At 40.8% G+C, this 25,329-nt stretch overlaps 2 protein-coding genes across 2 annotated transcripts; both read right to left on the bottom strand.

The window, feature by feature from the left end:
- Positions 1–209: 209 nt before the first annotated feature.
- TM2D3 (TM2 domain containing 3) lies at positions 210–6,216 on the bottom strand. The gene is made up of 6 exons (XM_068143965.1): positions 6,092–6,216; positions 4,861–4,959; positions 3,857–4,014; positions 3,167–3,341; positions 2,500–2,575; positions 210–1,334 (listed from the first exon to the last, which is right to left on the bottom strand). Exons 1-6 carry the CDS (start codon positions 6,177–6,179, stop codon positions 1,169–1,171), a joined length of 762 nt encoding a protein of 253 aa, XP_068000066.1. The 5' UTR covers positions 6,180–6,216; the 3' UTR covers positions 210–1,168.
- A 602-nt stretch (positions 6,217–6,818) lies between these two features.
- On the bottom strand, positions 6,819–24,389 carry TARS3 (threonyl-tRNA synthetase 3). Its single transcript, XM_068143966.1, has 19 exons — positions 24,104–24,389; positions 23,425–23,517; positions 22,261–22,451; positions 21,180–21,303; positions 19,962–20,083; positions 19,030–19,147; positions 18,319–18,383; positions 17,521–17,599; positions 15,782–15,928; positions 13,925–14,023; positions 13,427–13,593; positions 12,737–12,899; positions 11,726–11,863; positions 11,224–11,301; positions 10,524–10,624; positions 9,643–9,747; positions 8,829–8,901; positions 8,007–8,121; positions 6,819–7,879 (listed from the first exon to the last, which is right to left on the bottom strand). Exons 1-19 carry the CDS (start codon positions 24,353–24,355, stop codon positions 7,731–7,733), a joined length of 2,379 nt encoding a protein of 792 aa, XP_068000067.1. The 5' UTR covers positions 24,356–24,389; the 3' UTR covers positions 6,819–7,730.
- Between the last annotated feature and the right edge of the window lie 940 nt (positions 24,390–25,329).

A 25,329-nucleotide genomic window follows, 5' to 3' on the forward strand; every position in this document is an offset into this window, starting at 1 on the left:
AGGAGGCCACCCCGGCTTGCGTTCGCTGCCAGCCACTGGACGAACAGCCGGTGAACACGCTCGGCACGGGGTCGGTGCCACGGCCCTACCCCTCATCCCCGTCTTCCCCACTCCCTTCCTTCCTCCCTGCCGCCGTCAACCACCCGCACAGCGAAAGGCAGGCGCAGGAGGAGCGATGCGAGGCCATAAAACCACTATTCATATTTAATTCCGCAACAGCTTCAAGTTCAAGTTTATTGAAGTGGTATGATTTTCAGATCTAGTGCTGAAGCGAGAATCCAGGTCCAGGGTATGGTAGAATGACCGGCAAGAGGCAGCTGGCAGAGGCAGGCAGCCCTCCCCAGGGCCTGAGCTGTGCTGCCATGGCACTGCAGGTTGCCTGGTACCATGTCCTAAGGGCACACATGCATCCATGATGCCATCAACCCCCCACCCCTTTTTTTTTCCCTCTCATTAACTTGGCAAGCTTGTTAGCACAGGCCTATGAATTGCACCTTTCACCAATACGCAGGTCAAACCCGACTAAAATACAGGTATTCTGAAACAAACCTAAAATCTAGTTCAATTATTTCATAGTTAGCTTTCAGTGCTACTACAATCCTAGTATCTTAACAATTTTACATCAACAAACAACTAAGCATATGTTAGCTATTGCCCTATCCCAAACCAGAAAGTAATTAACATCAGAAAGCACAGGGATCTACATACTGCTAGAGTAATTCTGACAAATAAATTATCCTCCCACAACTATGAAAAAATAAATAATTACTGAAATATTTAGGGAAATTAGGTTTAACCTTAAATTCAAGCATACGAACATGAAGTAAACATCACAGATCTCAATATTCAAGTTAGCTTTTATCTCTTTTGGTACTTCACAGATTATCCATGTTCAAACACGGCAGAATTTGGCTAGCTGTCCAGCCTTTTTCATAGAAAACCAGCATATCCATAGAAGGAAAGAAAGCAATTTCAACTTACTCAGTGATCCACACTTTTATTTTACCTTAGTTAAAGGCAAACTAAGTACAGATACTGTACATTAAAACGTATGTACACAGAACGAACATTCTTCTTCATTCTACCTTAAAGGCTCAGATCTCTACATTCTGTCACTTAGACCTCTTTGCAAGCAATTACTCCTCTCCAGAACATGGTGTATCCACATTTAAATATAAAGAGAACCATCTGCAGGTCCCACATAGCCAACACCTATTAGCAGCACATCAATCAGCGTCCATATTCCAAGTCCACCAAAGCTGAAGAGTTTTCCCAGACCTTCCCGCCACTGGCCCAAATAGAAACGATCAGCACCAAATCCACCAAGGGTGATGCTATAGGAACAAAAGTGTGATTCATTATTAGTAGCATCTTTAAAGGAACTCAGTTTGAGTACCCATACACGTTTCTAACATACTTAAAAGTCAAGGACAGTTTTACTCTACAGCATTTAAGAAAATACACACTTTTTATACACAGATTTTAATAGTTTCGAAGACTTGACACTTTTTTCATTCATAACAAGCAATAAACCCCCAAACTCTCAAAGGTATAAACATCTCTTTTCTAAGCTAGTAGAAGTTAAAAAAATAAAAGCAAACAGGAAAAACCCACAACAACCAATAAGCTACACAAGCAGACCCAAATGCTAACTTCAGCCAAATGCAGTAGTCAGGCAACAAGAAGTCTCCCCAGAGCAACTCTCCCTATAAAGGTGTGTTACAACCCTTTTCTTATCACCTTATTGTACCTTTGGCTCCAGGAATGCTGAGTCTTACTACCCTAATTATCATATTAGCCACTTACAAAGAACTAACATTCAATGAAAAGGTCTTCCCACAAAAATAACTTTGGTTACTTTTAAATCACTGTGGCAATGCTTTAATGGCCTAGTATTCCTCAAATAACCTAGATAGTTTCTTTCAATACTGTTACACTGGTGTCTTCTGCAAAAAACTTTATCTTAAGGCATTTGAGTAGGGAAGGAAACTGTAATAAATGTACACCAGCTGCAGCCAGGTCAGTGAAAATGATCAAATTCATAAATAGCTGCATTTGTTTTGCATATCAAGAAGTATTTCGGCCAATTTTCAGCCCTGTTTAAAAAACAACACAATAAATCTGCAGGGATTTTTTTTTTTTGAGCATTTGTACACCATTTGACACCATACAGAATAAAAGACAACATGTCCTCTCTGTTTAGAAAACGGGTCACTTTGTGAAGCATGAGAATCACTGGTGTTTACTCTGAAGAACATACATTTGATGCCTAAACAGTGTAGATGCTTTCCCACCAGCTCTACTGATGGCAGCTAGTATCATTGCATGTGAAATTTTCAGGCATCCTATACCTTCAAGATCTAAGCTAGACTCTAAGAAATTATTTATTCAGTACACCATTAAAAATATCCATCAGAAAAAAACACAGAGTGAAGATTTTATAGACAGTCTATTTCAAACAGTATTTTAGTTCAACGTTATCTAATAGGTCCCACATACCTTAGTGCCAAGGCAGTAGACCACTTATAACCTCCAGTCCAGTTGCAGTAGAGCATCTTAGGAAAGACACGATTACCTAGAAGTCAGAAAACATACAAACCTTAATGTAAGAAACAGTGACTTCATAATAAGCACAAAAGTAACAAGCAAGAAAATACCATATTTCTCAAAGAAGAGTCTGAAAGGGTTGACACTAACTGAAACAAGCACTGTTAACACAGAAGCTCATATATACTCTACGGTCCTCTGTCCCAGTCTTTGTCCCACATCAGAGAACACGCAAGGTCACTGAACAAACCGAGGGAAAAATTAAACTCATTGGGTGAAACCAGCATGAATGTTATTAGTTGTCCTACTAAGAGATTTGATATTTGATTCTAGTAGTAGAGTCCAAATTAGTTTAATTCACAGAATTTACTAAAAATAAAACACAATTATTTTGTCTCACAGGAAGGAACACAACAGTATTAAAAGCCAGCATTTACATCAGATGTCACTATTATGTTTAAATCCCAAATGTAGCTAACAAAAATATTCAGAAGGTCAATCAAGGTGCCAGTTGTTACTGCAACTGACATAAGCAATTATTTTATTTACCCATCATTAAAACATTAAGAAATTCTTTAGAAAAAGGTTTCTTTACAGAATCTGCTTTTGCCCAGCTTACCTAGACAATGAATGTGATCCCGTACTGTACAAGTGGCATTGTATCGTTGTCGTGGACAAGAAACTGTCATGCAGCTGGTAGAATTGGTACACACATAATCAGTGGTTGCAAGCTGCCAGCAAAACTGGCAGGTCATGTTAATTGTAAAGTTCTCCTGCTCATGGTTATTCTCATCCTGTAAAAAAAAAAAACAGCATTATCACTTCTCCAACAATAAAAAAATGACAGCATAGAGTACCAAATTACATTCCACAGGCAGATATTTTGGGCAAAATAACAGCTACCCTCTTTGCTACCTCCATGTAGTAAAGTAAAATAGAAATAACTCCATCAGAAAGCTGACAGAGTTTATAAGAGCACAGTTCTTCCTCTGGTCCCAGGCTGCTGTCAAAAGGAGGCCTCTTTTCATCTCACCTGCAAGATCAGTTTGTACCTCTGACATACATTCAGTCTCCCCACTTTCAAGGCAGTTCAGTTTTGAACGGTCAACAAAAAGGTCCAACACGAGAGAGGCAAAACAGGATGGCAGATCTGCCTCTTCAGCAACAGCTGACAGTTGAATCACATTAAATATACCACAGGTCTGCAAACTTCTCTATGTAAGTACTTGGAAATATTTATTCATGTGACAGGATCCCACACTTTATTTAAATGTCTTAAATCTGGGTTTAAAAGTAACAAATTACTTACAACACAATGAACATGTGGCTTGACTTTGCAATCAAAAGTGGCTGGCTTCCCATATATACAGGAATAGTTTGTGTTACACGTCATACAATCAGGTGGCAATCTACTGCAAAGCCCATTGCTTGGACATTTAGTCACGTAAGGTGGAATCTCTGTACTTTCTGAAAGATGAAATACATGAATAAAGAAAGGAAATAAACATAGCTATATAATTTAAGTGTATATACATAAATGTCTTATACATATATATACACACACAATCACGCACTGACACCATATAAAGAGCTTTCCTTATTACACAGTGAAGAGCATTATAGATTTGGGTGGTGGGAAGCACTGTGTTAGCCAAGTGAGCAGCACAACACAGCAGGTACCCTACAAGGACCTTGCAGAAGTTCTGTGCAGGACAGTACAGCACAGCACCGCAATTCAGTACAACAGCAGAACAGATCTTAGCTCGGATTAGTGCTGCCTCAGCCAGTCTTTCTCAGCAGAAGTAATTAGTTTAGGTATACAAGGCTGACATACATAATCTACTTCTAGTTTAGGTCTACGTTTACAGCTAGCTAAACCATTTGCTGTTCACGTGTGTTCAGAATAAAATTATCTTTTAAACGACTAGCAAGAGCAGTGTTTCAGCCAACCCTGACACACACCTTTGCAAGCTACAAAACTGTATTTATGTTCAACAGCAAATGGTAAAAAGTTCTCACACAACAACTACATCTTTTGAGACCTTCCACTATCCTGAGAGGATCTAAAACACAGGAATCACAATGGCAGTCAAACCAGTTGTTTTCTACTGATAAAATCTTATATAGAACAATTTTCTATTGTTAAGGACACTGATGAGTAATTCACAACATGTTATATTATAATGTGTTTTAACGCTATGAAAGCAAGTACAGGTCTCTAAGACATAATTCAAGAACTTCACTATTGTAGTCAAGACAGTGATGAAAAAGGCCCATAAAACAAAACCAAAAGAAAAACATGCAATGTTGTACCTGCTGCTTTAAAATAAGGAGCATCTGTACTTGCTGAAGTTAGACTTTTTGCAAAGGTAGACTGTGGCTGTGAATGCTTTGTGGTCATCAAAGATCCCACTACAAGAAAATAAAAATGGAAAAAGAGGTATTTATGGAGTAAAACTAATCTTCAGAAAGAAACAGTTTGATTTCAACACGGATATGAAACTACAAGTGAAAAATCTAATGAGAATAAAAAAAACTATTTAAAAATCAGTTTTCCTGTTCTACAAATAAAACGTTTACATTAAACATCAAAATGTGCATTAGAATGGCATATTTCCTTTTATACAAGGTAACCATGTTTACTGCAATTTAGTTTTATTTTTTCACTTATGAGAATTAAGCACTGCCCAGAAAACATATTTTACACAGTATTTGCTACTGATCAAAACCATTTAATCAGGCAGTGCAGCAAATTCTTTGAGAGCCAGCAGGACTAGAACTGGCTGGCAATCACGTCTGTGCATGGGCTGCTTGTCCGTCTCTGGGCGAACCCTTCCACTTCAAGGACTCGGGGCTGGGCAGCCCTCGGAGGCACGTAAATCTGTGCCTGAGCCCACAGGGCAGCACACACACAGCCCGAATGGCCATGCCCAGGTGGGAATGCAAACGGGTCTGACATGTTTATCTGCCCAGAGGGTGCTGGGGAGCCCCGGTACCTCGCCAGTAGAATTTCAGACCACAGACGACTCACACCCAGGAGTGCCCACTGAAGACGCTAAATAAGCCCTGGAGCAGCAGACGAGCCGGCGAGCGGGGCCTAACCTGCGTTTTACCCAAACGCGGAGCATCCCGACACGAAGGACCAGCCCCGCACAGGTCCTTCCTTCCAACTGCTTCCTAATTGGAAACAGCCACGGCCGGAGCACCTGGTTCTCTCCACCCCGTCGGTAAGCGGCTCCACATCTCCCACAAACCTAGGTCACGGTCACCCTTCCAACCCAGCCGCTCAAAAGTCGGCCCCACCAGGGAGGAGTTGAAGCCCCCGCCTCAAGAATGTGCGGAAGTCACTCAGGATAACGACCCTCCTCTGCAGGCCCGCCGCTGAGAGGTTGCCCGACGTCTGCCGAGTCAGGGCTTTGAAGCACTCGGCCCGACCCTGAGATCGCAGGCAAGCGGAAGCTCCGGTCCTTGCCTCCCCCGGCTTCTCCCACCCAACCCGCCCCGTCGTGGGGAACTCGGGCAAAGCGGCGGCGACCGCCCTTACCGCGGCCGGAGAGAACGTAGAACTGGGACAAGAAGAGCGCCACACCGCAAAGCCTTGGCAAGGCGCGCAGCCCCACCAGCTCCGCCATCTTGCGTGCCGCTGCCTCCGCCGCTGCCAGCTGGGGGCGGAGCCGCCGGGCGAGCCGCGGCTCAGGCGCGGGAGGGGACTGAGCCCGCGGCGGGAGGAGGGGAGGGAACCCGTCTTGGGCTCGGCCGGAGGCTACCATGGAAAGCCAGGGAGCCTGAGACTGCTGCTCGCTTTTCCATACCGTAACTCTGCCGCTCGGAAACAAGACGCAGTTGAAATGTCACCCACCGCGGCCTTGTGCCCCACATGAGGCTACGGGGGTTGCTTTCCTCCCTCTACCTACTTCTCCTTTTTATTGATATCCTTCAGTGACCTCTCCTTGCTGCATCATCAGCATGCAGGAAGTATGCTAAAAAAAAATTACTTGTGTCTGCAAGACCTAGAAATTCACTGTAAACCCCAGAAGTTTTACTTTTGTGGTCTGATTACATGATCCATGTATACAGGCTGTAATCCATAAATAAAGATTAGGAAAAAATATCCCAACAAACCAAAAACCACTCAGCCTCTCCACCCCATACTAATTTTGTAAAGTGAAGCAGAAAGCTTTCCCCGGCCTTGTTCCTTAATTTTCTTTCTTTTACAACTCAACAACCAAATTCACAAACCCAAAAGTAATACAAAACCAGAAATAGGCCAATTGAGCACAATTCTCTACACTAGCTTTATATTTGTATAGCATTTATGCTAGACATAGTATTCTTTACTATTCTGAGTGATATTTAAATCCACAACTACAGTTGTATATATGATTAATATGTACAGACGTGAAATATATTGCTCAATTTATCTAAGCCTTGCAACTAAAAAATACAGCACATGAAAGTGAAAGACAAAGTGGTAAAAATTAATCTACCCCAAAAAAATTGTTCAGTTGCCTGCAACACCAACTTTAAAATAATTTATAAGCATAAACAGGTCAGATAAGTATGGCCATGCTATATTCCACACCTTTTCAGTGTTCCAAGTATTCCAAGCAAATATGACCATAAATGGCACTAAGTTTTTTCAAAGGTTTTTCTGTTTTAGAAGTCAAATCAACCAGCACGGGAAAAAATAAAACACTTTGCACACTTAAATATGGCAATTAATTGATCTTCATTCTTGGCAAAGACCTTTACAACAGCCAGTTAAGACACCAACGACAATCAGTGCCTTGATTTCCAACAAAGCAGCGATGTATTTGTAGCCTGTGAACAGAAATTGAGAGAGGATCAAGCTACTCCCCTTCCCTGCTTCCCCTTAACAAAAAAATAAAATAATGTACCACCTGCAGTTAGGGAAAAAAAATTTAAATGCTCCTGATGCACCTACCAACTGCAAAGCTTTTGGATTTTACATCATGTCATCTACAGAACTGCTGCATGACTGAGGTTGCCCAGAAATTGCAGCAGCAGCCAGTATGCTTCCCAGCCTCCTGTCTCTCAGCTTTGTGCAGCCCTGTTTTAATTCCACAGCAAAACCAACAGATGGCACTTGCAGCTGTCCTCTCAAGCTATTCCTGGAGCACCTTGCTACATTGCTTTATTTTGCATATTTCCAAATAGCAACATCAGAATTCTTCTTCTGCATTTAGAATATTTGAACTCTTCAGTCTCTGGAGCTTCTCAATAGCAGCAGATACTGAAATCTCTCCATGAACTTTGTTGTCTCTTGTTCGCACGTTGACAGCATTATTTGCTTTCTCCTTTTCTCCGACCACTGCCAAGACACACATCACAAACAACATTAAACTGACTACCTACGTTATAAAATGAGAGTCTAGACGAACTCTATACCCAGCATTAAAATTTAAATGATATTAAGAAATGTAAGATGCTGCAATTACCTAAGATAAAGTTATACTGGGCCAGCTGTGCATTTCTGATTTTCTTGTTTAACGTGCAGCTTTGGTCTAGATCCACATCTGACATAAATCCAGCTTCAAAAAATTCATTGCAAACCTTAAAGAAAGAAAAAAAAACCCTAAATCCCTCAAACACTTATTATGATGGTATATATTCTACAACATAATTTGTAATCCCTATCTCTCAAAAAAAATGCATGTATCTGCATAGCTTTTTCTCTTGTGAACTGCTGTAAGGAAGTCATTTGAAGAAAACTGCATGCATTCTTAAGGTCTTAGCAGAGCTCTAGCTGGAAGACAATACAAGGTAACATATCATGTTATTTGCTGATCTCCTCAGGCAGCTACACTGCTGAATGTCAGAAGTGTTTCCTCAGTTTGAGTAAAGAGAAAGAGAAGGAACAAAACTACTTATGTTTGCATTAAAAGCAGGGAAGAGGAATAACAGCAATGGTCAAATGTAATGCAGACATGAGTGCACATGCTGGGAAATGGAAGGAACTGTCTGCCTCAGAATTAAACAGACAATTCTGCAATGAATCATTAATTAGCATGTAATATTTTTTCATGCAGAATGTTTTTTCCCTTTAATAGCTACTGAAGTATATACATAGTAACAGAACACATAACACTTACTTACACATCTTTTTCTCAGGCTTACACAAATTTTAGCCTGTATGGAAAAGTGTCCTTCTCCCTCACATATGTCTTCAAAGTTGTTAAAGCATTCATTCTTTGTTCTAAGCCAAGTACCTGAAGAGCTATTAAAATTGCTTTGCTACCATAAAAAGTAAGGCCTCTTACCTGCTGGGCATACTCTTCACAAGTAGGTCCCACAGGCACGACCATGACCTGCCGTGGAGAGAGCCAGAATGGCCTGGCATGCAAGACAAGAAAGATATGACATAAATGTGCATCTTATATTTGCATTTATAGCCATAGTCACATTCCCCAATAATAAAGTCCTTACAAAAATATTAATTTTAGCTACAGATGTTCATTAATGTTATCTTCTTGTCAAGTCACCATTTGCTATTTTAATAGCAAGTTAATTGATTCCAGTGAAATGACATATGCAGAACTTTGCCCTTCTGTTCACTTTCTTGCTCACCTGACAATTCTAAGCAGAATTATTTGCTGAGCAGAATTTCCCCTTTTATTTATAAATTTATATTGAAAGGTGAACACTCAGATAGGTGGCTGAAAGAATTAATTCTTCCTGAAAATGGTTACTGAAGAAGTGTCTTCAGTACCTTACTCAAGATGAAACAATACATCTTACAAGTTTAAAAACCAAATAAACCACATATTAGGACTAATTCAGGTCAATTGCTTCAGATGTCTAACATCTTTCCAGTACAAAACCACAATTTTTAAGAAAATTAACATGAAAAAATGCAATTCTTACTTCTGCTCTACTGCCTAACTTTTACTGTAATCTCATTTCTAGTAATATTGCACAACTTCAATCATAAAATTAGACTTCTCTTCTTGTAATCTTACTAATTTTACAGAAATTCTATGGACATTATTTTGCACTATGATATATAGAGAGCAGGGAATATCTGTATGTTTTACACCATTTAACATTTCTTAGAACTGCATTTATGCCACATACCATTTTCCTCCATAATTTTCTGCTAAAATAGCTATCATTCTCTCCACAGATCCCAAAACAGCTCTGTGAATAATCACTGGCCTTTTCTTATCATCACCATCCTTACTGAAAAAGAATAAAATAGAAGAAAAGAAAAATTCTCTTAGCTCACACACACATAATCTTACTAATACTTTTGATTCTACTTTCCATGAAAGTTGAAATTAAGTTATTTATACTTAAGACAAAAATCAACCATTTACATTATAAATAGGCTGGCTTTTAAAGGAATACTGAACAACATGCCTTCCCCATCAAACTCTCTGTAATATCCAAAACCAAACCTAGCAAGAAAAACAACCCAGAAAATGTATGTTCAAGTAAACACGGTTCTAAGATTATCCACTGAGTGATTAAGTACCTCCTTTTCTAGCTAGAAGGCAAAGTGAGATTTTTACTGAAACATCTTTGCATCAGGTTTATGTTCAAATTTGACTAACTTTATCTGATAAAAAGAACAAAGAACTTCATACAGACATACCAGCTTCTTAAAACATGTTTGAATTTGTATGCAATGTCTTCAAAAGAGACACAGTGACTAGCTGAAAGTGAAAACTGAGCCAACTGAGTTTTCTTTGGCATTATATAGGATCAGTTGTGTTCAGAATTGGCAGACGAGACATTTAATCAGTAGCATTACAAAGTGAGTTATATCATTGTGCTGACTCAGTTATCTACTCCCCAGGGACGTTCCTCCACTAACCAGGCTAATCATTCCAATGAGCAACAGAAGATTAATGCATCTGAGCTCAATGGGAATTACATATGATGAAAGTGACTTCTTGAAAGAAAAAAAAAAATAAATCATTTAACAGGGGAATGTATTTAGCTTAACAACTCACCCAACATAAGTAAGATTAAACCTAATGGGCAGCTGGAAGTCCAGTTGGATAGTAGCACACTGGTGATACCTGCCGATAGCATCTTTGATTTTAATATCAATCTGTGAAGCAAAATAATAGTCACTGAATACAGTTTCTCTGCATTGTACAGTTTCTCTGCATTTGTGTCCAGTTCTGGGCCCTTCAGTTTAGGAAGGACATTGAGACACTTGAACATGTCCAGAGAAGGGCAAAAAGGCTGGGGAGAGGCCTTGAGCACAAGCCCTATGAGGAGAGGCTGAGGGAGCTGGGATTGTTTAGCCTGGAGAAGAGGAGGCTCATGGGAGACCTCATTGCCCTCTACAACTACCTGAAAGGTGGTTGTAGCCAGGAAGGGGTTGGTCTCTTCTCCCAGGCAACCAGCACCAGAACAAGGGGACACAGTCTCAAGCTGCACCAGGGGAAGTTTAGACTCGAGGTGAGGAGAAAGTTCTTCGCTAAGAGAGTATTTTTTCATTGGAATGGGCTGCCCAGGGAGGTGATGGAGTCACCATCCCTGGAGGTGTTCAAGAGGGGATTGGACGTGGCACTTGGTGCCATGGTCTAGTCATGAGGTCTGAGGTGACGGGTTGGACTCGATGATCCTTGAGGTCTCTTCCAACCTTGGTGATACTGTGATACTGGGCTTGTATCATTGTCCAACCAAGGCTCATTTACTAACCTTAGGACCATAAAATGCCCCATCTCCTGGATTCAAATTCCATTGTTCTCCAAAGTCATTCAAGCTGTTTTGAAGTTGCTGATCACAAAAAATGAGAACATAATTTGAAGAGGTATAGCAGGGCCTTTCATTACTGTCAGTCAAAGCATTCACCTTTGAACTGTAAAAAGAGTCAACAGGCAGCTTGACTCCTACTGTTCAAGCATTTAGTTATTAACTGTAAATAATCTTCAAGTAAGAGTAGTTCTGTCTACAAATGTGATTAATTGATAAATTGATTCATAAATATTAAGTCAGTTCAACATAAGGGGCTAAGTAAGGAATGGAAAGCACTAATTTGACACTGAAACTTCACATTTAACAATCATTTTTCAACAAGCATTTCCACTAAGGACAATATTTATCATCTGATTGGAGCAATTTCACCAATTACACTATTCAACATGACAGAAAGTAAATACACACGTTAAGGGTTGGTTTGTTTGCTGCTAAATGCAATTACCTTTTCCGCATGATCCCAGACCTCTAACTCTCCTAGATAATTTTCAGGTCTTGTAGAAAGATGAAGTTGAAAGGTAAAGCCAAAGACAGCATACACTGACTTCAAAAAGTCCAGACAGGCCTTAATTTCTTCTTCAATCTTAAATGTAATCAAAATAGATTACTTACAATTTGCTTGCATAAAAATGTAATGTGATTCACTGAATTCTTCGTATCCAGAATACCAGAGCCCATTAAATAAATAACAAAATAATAATCACATGAACATTGCATCCTACAACCCAAAATCCAGGTAATGGATGAAAAGAAAACTGAGGTGGTGTGGCATCAAGGCATGGCAAGAAAAGTTAACGTTCCTGTTAATGCAGTTTGGTTCCAGAAGCCCAGGTTTGAGTGAGGCTTGACAACAGTATAGGAATTTATTCACAGAGCTCCACTAAAATCTATTCCATTAGTGACAAAATAAAGTATTTATTCTGCATGACTAAGGAAAGCAATGCGATCAACAACTTCTCTTTGCAGGGGGAGATGGAAGATGCAAAAGATTTTATCTTTTTGGATTTAGTTTCCCAAATGTATTTTTCTAAAGGGAAAAATTCTTATGTAATTACTAATAAACAGCTTCTCTCAAATAACCTTATTTTCATACTTTGGCAGAAGCATTTTTTAATGTCAAAATAGAAAAATGTAACAAATCATGGCACTGCACTCTGAGAAGGCTACTGACTTCAGCAACATAGCAAAAGGTTAAGAAAAATGGAACAGCAGATGATTAAGAAGGAAACACCTAAACCTCCCACAAATATAAAACATTCAAAAGAGCATTGTGCTGCAAAGTAACACAATACAACACTCCAGAGTTAACATATGTTAGTAATTTCTTTCTAGTTTCATGTAGGTTTTCACTGGGAGGGGAAGGAGTAGGTTTTTTTGTTTGGTGAGTGGAAGGTTGTTGTGTTTGCCTTTGTGGGTATTGTTTGCTTGTTTCATTGGTTGGGTTGGGTTTTTTCACCTGTTCAATGGTGCAAAAGATGTGAGCATCGTCTTGCTGGAAGCGCCTTACTCGAGTCAAGCCACTTAAAGTCCCAGAGAGTTCATTTCGATGAAGAACTCCAAAATCTGCAAGTCTAAGAGGCATCTCCCTCCAGGATCGTGGACGATGGGCAAACATCAAGCTAGATGGAACACAAAAGAACCTTCCTTCTGTGCTTCTAACATTTAAGACAACATGGAAACTAAACACTATCTGCACAGTCACCACAATTTTCAGTATTTTCTCATTCAGGTTGTCTGCATCCCAAGAAGCAGGCAAGTAAGAAAACCACAGCACTCACAACATATTGCTAAAGACCACCCAGAAAAAACACTCTGAGCGTGGCAATCCAGACTGCTTCATCCATACCTTCTGTTGGTACCCCACATCTGATGACTACCCCTTTCCAACATAAATTGGATTTAGTAGTGGTACAGACTAGCATTAGCATGCACAAACCTAGCTCACTTAGTGCAGACTAACTGAAGTATGCTCCTCCCAGACTTGCATTTGGTCTGCTTTGGGATACTGTCTGGGGAGCTCTCTGGACACACTAGTTGCTTAGTAGTCTATTGTAAATGTACATGACAACATGAATTTACACTCCAATTATTCCCTCTCAGCCCCCCAGAGGATAAATATAAGACGGTTTCCATTGAGAGTACAAACCAATGTCCTGGACAATTCATTGGTTTAAGGGCATAAGTTTCCTTCTCCACCTCAAAAGAGAACATATTTTCACTGTAGTGCTGCCAGTGTCCTGAAGCTTCCCAGAGTTTACTGTTGTAGATGTTTGGAGATACAACTTCAGTAAAATTACGCCTGTGATATTCCCCCTATAAAACAAATCCAACATTTAAAAGGTGCTAGATCTTTCAATGAGCAAAAGCCTGACTGTTTTCATCTGCATTCTTATAATGGAGAATTACTGGGAGACTAAGACTACTGCCCAGGTAGGTTTTGCCCAACTGGAAAAAGCACAGGTCAATTTTTCATTCTTCTCTATTTTCCAGAAGGGTAAATCTGTATGACGACAGTGAAAATACAGTGTATGTTTACATACATGGATGCTTCTCTTTCTGTGGTAGCTCAGTGCTGTGAATGGCCATCACCTCAGATCAACAACTGATATTAAGCTTGTTAGGAGTAACATTGGTATATACTCACTCGTATAAAATCCACAAGAGTGTTGTAAATAAAGGCACCTCTGGGGAGGAAAAAGCAGCTCCCAGGACTCAGATCATGAAAGAAGAAGAGCTCTTGCTCCTAGGTAAATTAAAGTCAGAATGCTGTAACGACACTTCAGATAGAACTGCAAAATTGCAGAATGTACTACTTCACACATGGTGACTGTTCACAAAAAATATTTATTAAAACAAGATGATTTGCAGAAGCCTACATGTTCTCAGCAGCAGTAGTTAAACTATCTGTAGTTCCTACTCACTGAAGTAACACTGGACTGTCACTTGACTCTGTGACTATGTAAATACACACTTCCTCAACTTTCTGAAACCCTAACCAATCTTAATTTAGTAACCAAAGTAATTAAGCATATACTTATCACAGCTAAAGACTGATGGTGGAAACTTGTAAGCCATTTATTCTTTATCAGAATTCTGCCTCAAAATGAGAAGCTCAGTAGTATGCCTCTGACACATCTTTGGGGAATCTTGGCCTCTTCACTACCACAGATACTAGATACAAAGACACTAGGTAGGTTGGTTGATACTAGGTAGTTTCAGAAAAGGCTCAGAAGTATCCACCAAAGAAATACTATATAACTATTTACAACTTCAATGAGTTAATATAAAAAACCACAAACACCTCAGTAAAGATCATTTTTTCTACTTCTTCCATTTGTAACGGTTTCCTGTAAACCCCTTACTGGCTCTACAACAGGATCTGGACAGGTTAGATCAATAGGCCACAGCTAATGGAATGAAGTTCAACAAGGCCAAGTGCCAGGTCCTCCACCTGGGTCATAACAACCCCATGGTAAGCTACAGACTTGGGGATGTGTGCTTGGAAAGCTGCAACCTGGGGGTATTGGTTGACAGTTGCCTAAATAGGAGTCAGCAGCGTGCCCACGTGGTCAATGGCACCCTGGCTTGTATTAGAAACACTGCAGACAGGAGAAACAGAGAAGTGATCATCCCCCTGTACTCAGTACTGGTAAGGCCACATCTCAACTACTGTGTTCAGTTATGGGCCCCTCACTACAGGAAGGACATGGAAGTGCTGAAGCATGTTCAGAGAAGGGCAGTGAGGCTCAGGAAGGGCCTGGAGAACATGGCTTAGGAGGAGCCCCCGTGGGAGCTGGGGTTGTTCAGCCTGGAGGAGGCTGAGCAAAGACCTCATTGCCCTCTACAACTACCAGAAGGGAGTTTGGAGCGAGGAGTGGGGCAGCCTCTTCTCCTTGGACAGGACTAGAGGAAGGAGTTTCAATCTGGGCCAGGGGAGGTTCAGGCTGGATGTTAGGAAATACTTCTTCACAGAGAGGGTTCTGAAACATTGGAATGGTCTGCCCAAGGTACTGGTGGAGTCACTCTCTGTGGAGGTGTTTAAGCAGCCTGTAGACCTGGCACTTAAGGACATGGTTTAGTGTTGACTCTTCAATGCTGGGTCAAGGGTTGGACTGAATGATCTTTGAGGTCTCTTCCAACCAGATGTATTCTGTGATTAATTACCTTATTTATGTCTATAATTAATTCACACAATTTTCAGTAATTTCCCTTTTTTACAAAAAATGAAGTGGCTTAGGTATGATCTGAAAATAACCTACATTAAAAGGCTTAAGATACACTTTTCTAAACCATGGGACTACTTCCTGGCATTAGTTTAACATTTCTATATAAATCACAGCTTTGTAGAATTGAAGTTTTACAAAACAACTGACACCAAGAAGTTTGTAACACTGCTTCTCATTCAAAGTGCCAAAAATGGAAAAAAACAACCCAAAACACAAACCAAAGCAAGAGAATGAATTTTAAGCATAAAAGAGAAGTAGCCCACGAAACAGCTCACCTTTCCAATCTTCCTATGGTCCCTGTTTCTGGCTTCTTCCTGGAATTTTTCCCATTCCTTCATCATTTTGTTATCAGGAAAGGATATTCCATATATTCTCTGCAGGGTTTCCATGTCAGATTTTCCTTCCCAGTACGTAGAGGAGTTCTGATGCACAAAACCCGTACTTTAGAATAACAGTGTATCATTTCAGGGGAAGGAGGACCAACACTAATGCATTACAATGTTATGACTGGTTTTTTACTTACAAGAATTATTATATGGAGTTATCCAGCCTTTGTTTATAATGCAAAGATACATGCAGTACCTTCTCATCAGCACACTAACACAAAAGATAAATGAAAGTCTATGGCCAAGTCATACTTTTATTCTACTTAGATACTTTGTTTTAACTCATAAGAAGATGTGTTTTATTATGTCACATTTTATCTTCTAAAAAGAGCAGCACTTGTTTACATTCAAATAACAACGCAGCAGGGAAACGTGGAAGACAAACCTCACTCCCTCTCACAGTTAAATCCTAGCTGTTCTGACAGTCTTAGACCCCAGAACTCAAGAGTTTCATATACTTCAGTTAAGAAGCCAGCAAAACCAACAATGAGCAATGAGGCCACTCAGTAAAGTTACTAAAATCACTACCTGCAAGTAGTTTAAACTACACCATAATCAGAAATGCCTGCAAGCACTTTCCTGTGAGCAATGCCATTTTTACAAAGCAGCACCTGTGGATCTGCCAAGGTCTACCTCACCTCCCGTACCTAAAAGGTATCATACAAGGTCAAAATACTATTTTCTAACCCAATTAGTATCTTAGATGTTGATTTACTGAACAGAGTGCACACAGCAGTGACAGCTAATACAGACTCAAACTAGGACATTTTTACTACAAGGTGCAGCACTAGTTTGAGATAGTAGTACAGTAACACCACATTCACTTCAGCACTGCACTTCTCTGCCAGTGAAACCAGCTACAGCACGCACAGTAATCTAGTCACTACAAGCTTCAGTATTTTTGCAGAGCTCTCCGCTGTATTCTAAGTATGCATGTGTCATGGGTTGAGTTGATCTGCTGCTATTATTCATAACATGCTGCAGTCATGCCATCTTAAAAATTATAGTGCTGGCTGGAGCTTGAGTATTATGGAGCTTGAAGTTCAGACTGTAACATCAGAGGCTTCCTGTTCTGATTGCTGCTTCTGAGTTCCAGGTCTTGAGTATTGGCTCCTTTCTGCAGACATGGTGGTGAGAAGGGGGTGAGTTGGGTAGCATGCAGGTTTGGGGTTTCTGTTTTACACTGGTGGTTTTTTTTTTCCCCTCCCTTTCCTGCATTCCACTGCATTTTTTTTCCCCTGCAAGCTAAGGTAATTATGCATTGTGATAATGGCAGGTTATGTCATACTAAACTCTCATCTCTATCTCAGCCCTGAGTTTTGTGTGTTTCTTTTCTCTCAAATCTGTGCTGGGGGAGCAGGCAGGTTACACAGGGGTGCAATAACCTATTACAGGATGTTTCTGCACTAATGCTCTGATTAAAAGGAAAAAAAAAGATGCTGTAAACTTTCACTGATTTACTATTGTGATGGTCAAGGAGCAGGACATTTTGGAAGCAGATGTTTGTTCAGAGTAAGCAAAAAACAATACAATGGACATTAGCACAACCACTTCAGGAGAGACAAACACATAAATAATCATGTCACCTACAGTTTAGTCAAGTGTTAATGCAGTTAGGTTAACCTTACCTTAAATATTTTAAGGGCCTTAATTTTCCCAGTATGTCTCACATGTGGGCCCCTGCAGAGATCAATCAGCTGACCACATCTATACACCAACAGAAAAAAAAAAAAAAGAAGTCTATTCCAAAGCACTCCAACATTTTAAAATACAGTCACTTATGGCATAGAAGTTAATTCTTGACACACTTATACATGTGCAAGAATCAGCAAATTCAACACACCTTGAATGTAATTGTGCCTTCGACCCGAAGCCAAATATTCACTCAGTAAATACTCAGCATACTTGATCAAGAGCATTCTAACACACTCAGCAATTCATATAGTCCCCTATATCAACTTTGTGAAAGTTGGCCAGGAAATGTCAAACTAGGTACATCAAACAGCAACAACAAAGTTTTTGCCATTTTCTAACCAACTAGGCTTTTCCCTGGGAACTAAATTAAATTAACAGGTTCCTCATTCCATTGAGCTAGGAGCTGGGAGCTACCTTTACCCATTATTCATCAACTGAACATCATGGATAGTAGCTTATGTTAATCTCTTTATTGAAACAAGAGGGAATGAATGAAATGTGGATTTGCCATTTGTTCACAAATTGAGACTCAATCCATCCCAGCAGACAAAGAAAAGACCCGATTTAAACGTAAGTAGCAATATTAATTGCAAGCTTAAGCCCAAATCCCGCAAGCATTCAGAAGTTAGAGTAAAAAAAACCCTTTTTTTTTTAACTCTACCCCCAATTTAAATGAAACATATCTAACTACAGAAGTACTTCATAATATTTTTTAACTGAATTTTCTTTACCTGTATATCGTGGTTGTTGGTGTGTTCACCTTCTCATTAAGGATACGACACTTAAACTTGTTATACTGTGTGGGGAAATATGGAAATTCAGACATATCAATAACATGGCTAATATAAATTCCATTTTAAACTAGGTAATAATGCAAATGCATGAGTACAGCACACTCTCAGCTGGGAAACAAAAAAAAGAATAAAAACCAACACCACCACACATACGCATGAAAAAGTTCAACATTCTTTCAGAAGAGCTATAAAACAAAAAAGAGGAGGCAAAAATATTTTAAGTTCCCTGAGGGTGTGTTAAGCATAAAGATTATCACCTGAACACTGCAAAGCACTTTGAAAGGCAATTAAAAGACAGTACAGTGAAACTGGAATAGCCACCATATACAACAGATGACTAGAGCATAAAGTCTTTTTTGAATGGTCTCTGCAAATGCACCAGAATGAGTGTATGCCTCTTGTACACCAATTTCATTGTCATCTCATTGGGCCTGAGGTGTTATTGAGTAGTAAGAAATTGGGGTTTTTACTGCCTGAAAACGTCCTGAACACATGAGTGGGATGTGGACAGCAGGAAAAGGATGCTATTCTTTTTCTTCACTTTTCAAGACAGGTACTATTCTGATGAGTCAGTCACATGCAGTACTTTATACAAGTCACCTTTTAAAAGACTGCTGTACCAGAATCACAGCTATTTCAAAGATTTACCTTAAACATGTCTAACAGGATCTCCTTTTTGACTTCCAGCCTTTCAAAAGCCTGCTTCTCTTTTATGATATTTTTACAGCGGTCCTCTAGTAGTGGAAATTCAGTGCTGGATACACCTCTAAACAAAAACACACAAGCAAGAGAAATAGAAATTAGTGATTTTTATACTGCCATTTTTTAAGGGCCCACTTTCTAGTGGTCTAATTTGAAAAACATGAGATGTGTTGTTGTGATCTATCACAGCATTTTCTGAAGTCTCTTACAACTGGCTGTACCTTCAGACACTAATCTCAGAAACACAAATGGTATCACCCTGAACAAACCCACTGCAATTACTCCTAGAACAGTCTTCATCATGTTTAAATGTCTGGAAGCTCAAAGTATATACAACTTAAGAAATAAGGGTTAAAAAACCAAAAACAAACCAAAAAAAAAAAAGGCTCATCCCCAGCTGCTACTTTATCAGCTGACGCAGAGTCAGCATTCTCCCTGAGTACAGAAAGATAAACAAGGAAGAAACAGACTTGTGAAGACATGCACGAACACCAGAAAAGTAGTAAACACCTGCAAAAGTTACATGCACATGTGCCATTACTACAAGTGACTATGGCACTTTAAAACCTAAATCTCATGACTCAAGGAAACTGTCTTCTGTATCTCCCAGGAACTTCAGGAAGTTCTACCCAACACTACTTGTTTTTCCACAGAGCATTCAACAACTACAAGTCCTGTGCAGCAGGTGTCTGAACACATCTCTTCAATTTAAATATACATGCACATATTCAATATATTAGGAGACTAACCCATCAGTTTTAAGCCCTACTAGATATAGGACTTTCCTTTTAACATGCAGAAACAGAACTGAACAGAAATAATTCTAGTACTGAACTTCAGTGAAGAGTATTAAGGTTCTTAAGACACTGAAATTTTACCTGTCTTCCATATACATGTCATAATAAAATCCATTCTCAATTGGTGGTCCATAGCATAAGCAGCCCCCAAAATAACCTTCCATTGCCTCTCCAAGAATATGAGCACTTGAATGCCAATAAACCTGCAAATAAAGTCAGGAGAGCAAGTCATGGGGTCATTGGAATTGTGTAACTAAAAAGAAAGCAAAGAGAAGAATATCTGTAAATGGGAAGTACAGCTGAATTAGTATTGTTTAAATTTAATGAGAAACAGAATGTTCTGCTCTCATTCTGAAGCAGGCTGAATGAATGGCAGAAGTAGCAATGAAGCCCCAACACTTCTCAGTCTGAAAGCTGACTGAACATCTGCACGATTCTGTTGCCTTATTACTTACCATACCTTTATAATTTATTAGTTAGTTTCTGGTCAGTTAGAAGTCTCTGCAATAGTGACTTCACCTAAAGCAATGCATCAAATTAGGTGATGATGGTCCACACACTGTACATTTATTACTAGGACTGTAAATCACATTATCTGAAATGTTATGAGAGGAATCAACAACCCAGTAGATCAATACCAGTCTTATGTTCCAATCTATTAATTCAGAGCACATCATAGCCACTGCTACAAGATAAAGCCTTTACAGACTCCTGAAGTGCCTCAAACAAGCTTAATCACATGAATATTTCATACATGTAGTCTAATTCTAGACCATAAAGATAAGCATAGGCTTAAGATTGAAGGCCATACAAAAAAACAACCAACCCTGTGTGTGTCACTAAGAATATCCACTAAGAATAGCTTAATTAACTAAGATATACCTACTTAAACTCCTAATAACAAGTGACAGTGCAAGGAGGTGTAGATTTTGTTATGACTCTAATCTGATTTTGGACAACTTTCAGAAAACTCTCAGACAGTCTCACTGCTGCTTTCAGTGTCTGATCTTGAAATGCAGAGTCAAACCACAAAACACATCTTACATCAAACAATTTCAAGACATTCTGTATGATCTCATTTGTTTATGTAAAAGAGATGGGAAGAAAATAAGACTAAGATTTTATTCACTATAGATTACGCATATTTGGTATCTAATCTTTATCAAATCACAACAAATATTTTACTTGAATAGTTTGGGCAATTTTTTCTTAATTCAAGTTTTTAAAACATCCCTCCTGCAATCAATTTTGTGCCCTTAGTTCTTTTCATCAAGCAGAAATCAATGAATGTTTACTCACAGCTTTTGCTTCTTCATTATCAAACATAAGCAGCTCCAGAGTACAGTTTCCCTCCAGTGGACGATCTAGGTCCCACAATTCACCATTCACTTTGGCTATGACTGCATTTGAAGCCAATACTTGACTAAAAAAGACAAATTATCAAAGGAGACCAAAATATCTAGGTTCAGATTTGCAAAAGTACTTAGTTTTCTTAACCCTGTGAGACCCCACCCACATCTTGTAGCACCTAAAGACCTTTAGTTTTGGGTTTTTTTTCCCTGTGTGGTCTTTACTTAAAAGACTTTTCTGACAGCTGGCTGAACATGAGGCAGCAGTGTGCCCAGGGGGCCAAGAAGGCCAATGGCATCCTGGCTTGCATCAGGAATAGTGTGGCCAGCAGGAGCAGGGAGGTCATTCTGTCCCTGTACTCTGCACTGGTTAGGCCACACCTCGAATACTGTGTCCAGTTCTGGGCCCCTCAATTTAAAAAGGACATCAAGACACTTGAATGTGTCCAGAGAAGGGCAAGGAGGCTGGGGAAAGGTCTCGAGCACAAGCCCTATGAGAAGAGGCTGAGGGAGCTGGGATTGTTTAGCCTGGAGAAGAGGAGGCTCACAGGAGACCTTATTGCTGTCCACAACTACCTCAAAGGTGGTTGTAGACAGAAGGAGGTTGATCTCTTCTCGCAGGCAACCAGCACCAGAACAAGGGGACACAGTCTCAAGCTGCACCAGGGGAAGTTTAGACTCGAAGCGGGTTCTTCACAGAGAGAGTTGTTAGGCATTGGAATGGGCTGCCCAGGGAGGTGGTGGAGTCACTGTCCCTGGAAGTGTTCAAGAGGGAATTGGACGTGGTACTTGGTGCCATGGTCTAGTAGTCATGAGGTCTTGGGTGACAAGTTGGACTTGATGGTCCTTGAGGTCTTTTCCAACCTTATTGATTCTATGATTCAATGCTTTCAAAATAAATCAGCTTAACAGAGTCCCCATCCACAGTCCCCAATGCACTGTGACATGCATTTTCTGCAACGAGGTAAAAAACAAATTACAATTACAGAATTATCTTGGAAAAATTGCAACACCTTGAATCTATGCGTTACCTAATTCCTGCAGCTAATTGATATGGCGTGGTTTTCCAAGATTCCCCTTCAATCATCTTTCCATCTGTCAGAGTAATTGTGATAGGTTTGCTCTGGTTGGCTGCTCTGTAAGCTAACAAAGCATCATGTTCCTTCTTCAGCACTTCGTAAAGCTTCAGTCTGTCTTCTATGAAGCCTGGCTCACATAATACCTGTAACAAATAAATTATATCATATTTGTGAGAGAAATACAATGAAAGAATTCAGTGCTTATGTATCCTTAGAGATTCCAAGTAAGACCACACATAACTGTGCCAGATTTTAAACCAATATGCAGTTAAGCACTTGTAAATAATTATACACGATAGTTTCATCCAACTTGCTATTCTATACTGCATTTTCAATGCATCTTCATCAATATGGGCCTAAACTACTTTTGTGAGTTTTGCCTCAGAAGGCAGCCTATGTTCCTGCCCCAGAATTTAGCTGGCAGAGAAACTTGGATCGCCCTCATGGCCAAGAAGGTCACTGATCTCCTGGGGTGGATTCAGAAGAGCGTGGCCAGCAGGTTGAAGGAGGCTTTCCGCTCCTTTCACTTGGCCCTGGCTGCATCTGGTGTATTGTGCCCAGCTCAAGTGGAACAGGGATCTACTGGAGAGAGTCCAACAGAGGATCATAATGATGATTTGGGGACTGGAGCAGCTATTTGGTGAGGAGAGACTGAGTGACCTGGGACTACTCCAACAAGCCCTCACTTCTACCAGTCCATTCAAAGGCCCCCATTCAAATAACATCGTTCACAGGAAGTTCCTTTCCATTTCAGTGAACTACTAAGATCTATTAAACTACATTTCACATTGCCAACATCCTCTTTCAGTCACCACACGCTGTTTAACCATTCATAAACCATCGTTCTTTTTAGGAGCAACAGTATCTCCACCCTTATTTCCCAACAGGCCACATCCTTTTGATACATAAAAAGCAGAGAACTGGGAATGTAACCTTACTGATTGCATGCAAGAAGCTCTTGGATTTTCTTCTTTTCTATATGCAGGCTACAGCAAGCCTTTTCCCCAAAATGTGGGACTTCAAAATACAGCAAAGCATTTCAGATTCAGTACCTTTTGTGAACCTAGACAAGTAATCCTTTCTTCTACTATCATATGACATAAAATAACCACTTACATCATTCCAAGGTCGGTTCACAGTTGTATTTTCTTTTTTCTTTTCCTCTTTAGTTTGACTCACTTCAACAGCAGGACTTGCACTGGAGACTTTCTGAAAAGCATGAGAACATGGAAGTTTAGCTCTCTGCCTTTCAGACGTTTCTCAACAATCATTGAAACAAATCAAATCAAATCCGTGCAATATTGGGCTAAAAAGATAATTACAATCGAAGCACCTCCTTAATACAGAGGAGAGGCTTCTCATGACACATCTAAATTGCATCCTTTAGATGTTGAGCAGTCACAACAGAACTGCTCACCAAACCAAATCTTCGCAATTTTCCTGACACCACTACTACAACAATTACCGACAAAATCTATCCCACTGAGGTCACGGTGATCTGAAACAACCTAATGAGTAACAACGGCAACTGTTGGTAGTCTGATAAATTTACTCCACCTGTGGGAAGGGGCAGGGACTGTGGGGAGAAGCGCGCATAGAGACCGACAGAGGGTTTAACTCTCGAGACCTCCGCCGACCCCCGATGGCTGGGGGCGCCCAGCCCCTTCCCTCCCGGCAGAGGCCTGGCTCGGCCCACCCCGGAGCGCTGCGGGCACTCGCCTCGCCAGGAGGGGGCGCGGCGGTCCGCTGCACCGAATTGGGCCGTGGGGATGACCCCCTCCTCCCCTGGCGCTACCTCGCCGCCAGCAGCGGTCTCCGCCGGCGCTGCCCTGCCCAGTTCGGCTGCCAAGCTGCGACGCAGGTGCAATAGGCGATAGCGCAACTTTTCGTTCTCGGCCCTCAGCCGCTGCAGTTCAGGACTACAGTTTCCAGGGCTGCAAGGCGCCTCCTGCTCTTTCAGCCGGCCGACCTCTGCCGTCAGCTGGCGCAGCTCCTGCTCCTGCCGCGACAGGCGCAAGGCCACCACCTCTGCTGCCGCCGCCGCCATCTTTCCCGCTCCGCTCCCTCCCCCGTACCGCCCCGGGGAGGCCGCATCAGGTCCGGTCCAGCCCTCTTCGGCGGCGGCGCTTGGGTCACTCATGCAGCAGTGACTCCGCCCAGCGCGGAGGGACTCCAGGGGCCTTGCAGGAGGGTTCCCCTTGTCAGTGTTCGCTCTCGTCGTAGGGCGAGTCCTCGCTGCGACGGTGGTAATAAATCCGTCCAGCTTCCTCGGAGGCTGGCGAGCAATTGGGAAGCGTCGATACCCGCGACTCATGCCTGAGTCCTCTTGAATTTACCTAAAAACGTGCTTTGAAAAGCTTTTTTTTTTGTTTCAGATGCAGTATTGACATCGTGGCGTTGAGCCAAACAATTGTGCACGTCAGGGAGTGGCAGGGGCCGGCTGCACCCTGAGGCCAGGCGCCCCCTCCCCCGGCCAGGCACACTTTCACATGTGTCCTTTACCCAATAGTCAAATGTTGCAAGGAGCGTGTACTTATTAGAACTCCGTCAATTATCAAATCAGAATTCTGGCATTTTATTTTCCACAACTGAAAATAACTACATGATCCGTAAGAAGGCAGAGCAGCAAGTTCTGTATTTTGTACAGTTTGATGCATATCCTTTGATAATACCTCTTTGGATTTGTGCTTTTGAAATTTTATGACAATATATTTGAGATTAAAAGGATATATTCTTTTACCAGCAAAAATAATGGGGACATTTAGGGATCAAAAGATTGTACTCCTTAAAAAAATAAAGCAAGACAAACAAACCAACCCCCAAAAACACAACACCACACCACTCTAAATTATGCAGTGCCTACAGCCCAGAGTCACTGCTGTGCTGTATACTCAGAAATTTCGAGCTGTCACACATCTCCCATGCATGACTGCTGTGTGTAGTGCTATTCACTGGCTGTATTAACCAGTTCATATTATACCAACACATTTTTTTTGCATTTTCATTGCAGAGTACTCTTTT

The sequence above is a fragment of the Melanerpes formicivorus genome, unplaced genomic scaffold, assembly GCF_026170545.1.
Source record: "Melanerpes formicivorus ecotype bairdi unplaced genomic scaffold, bMelFor1.0.p_v2 SCAF_10, whole genome shotgun sequence".
Classification (NCBI taxonomy): Eukaryota; Metazoa; Chordata; class Aves; order Piciformes; family Picidae; genus Melanerpes; species Melanerpes formicivorus.

Coding starts and splice junctions, on each gene's coding strand:
- TM2D3 (XM_068143965.1), bottom strand. CDS start 6,179: ATGGCGGAGCTGGTGGGGCTGCGCGCCTTGCCAAGGCTTTGCGGTGTG. Junction 4,015..4,860: donor TCCTTATTTTAAAGCAGCAG/GTACAACATTGC, acceptor TTCATCTTTCAG/AAAGTACAGAGATTCCACCT. Junction 2,576..3,166: donor GGATCACATTCATTGTCTAG/GTAAGCTGGGCA, acceptor TCTGACTTCTAG/GTAATCGTGTCTTTCCTAAG.
- TARS3 (XM_068143966.1), bottom strand. CDS start 24,355: ATGGCGGCGGCGGCAGCAGAGGTGGTGGCCTTGCGCCTGTCGCGGCAG. Junction 23,518..24,103: donor AGACCGCTGCTGGCGGCGAG/GTAGCGCCAGGG, acceptor CATGCTTTTCAG/AAAGTCTCCAGTGCAAGTCC. Junction 15,929..17,520: donor AGGCCCTTAAAATATTTAAG/GTAAGGTTAACC, acceptor TTTGTGCATCAG/AACTCCTCTACGTACTGGGA.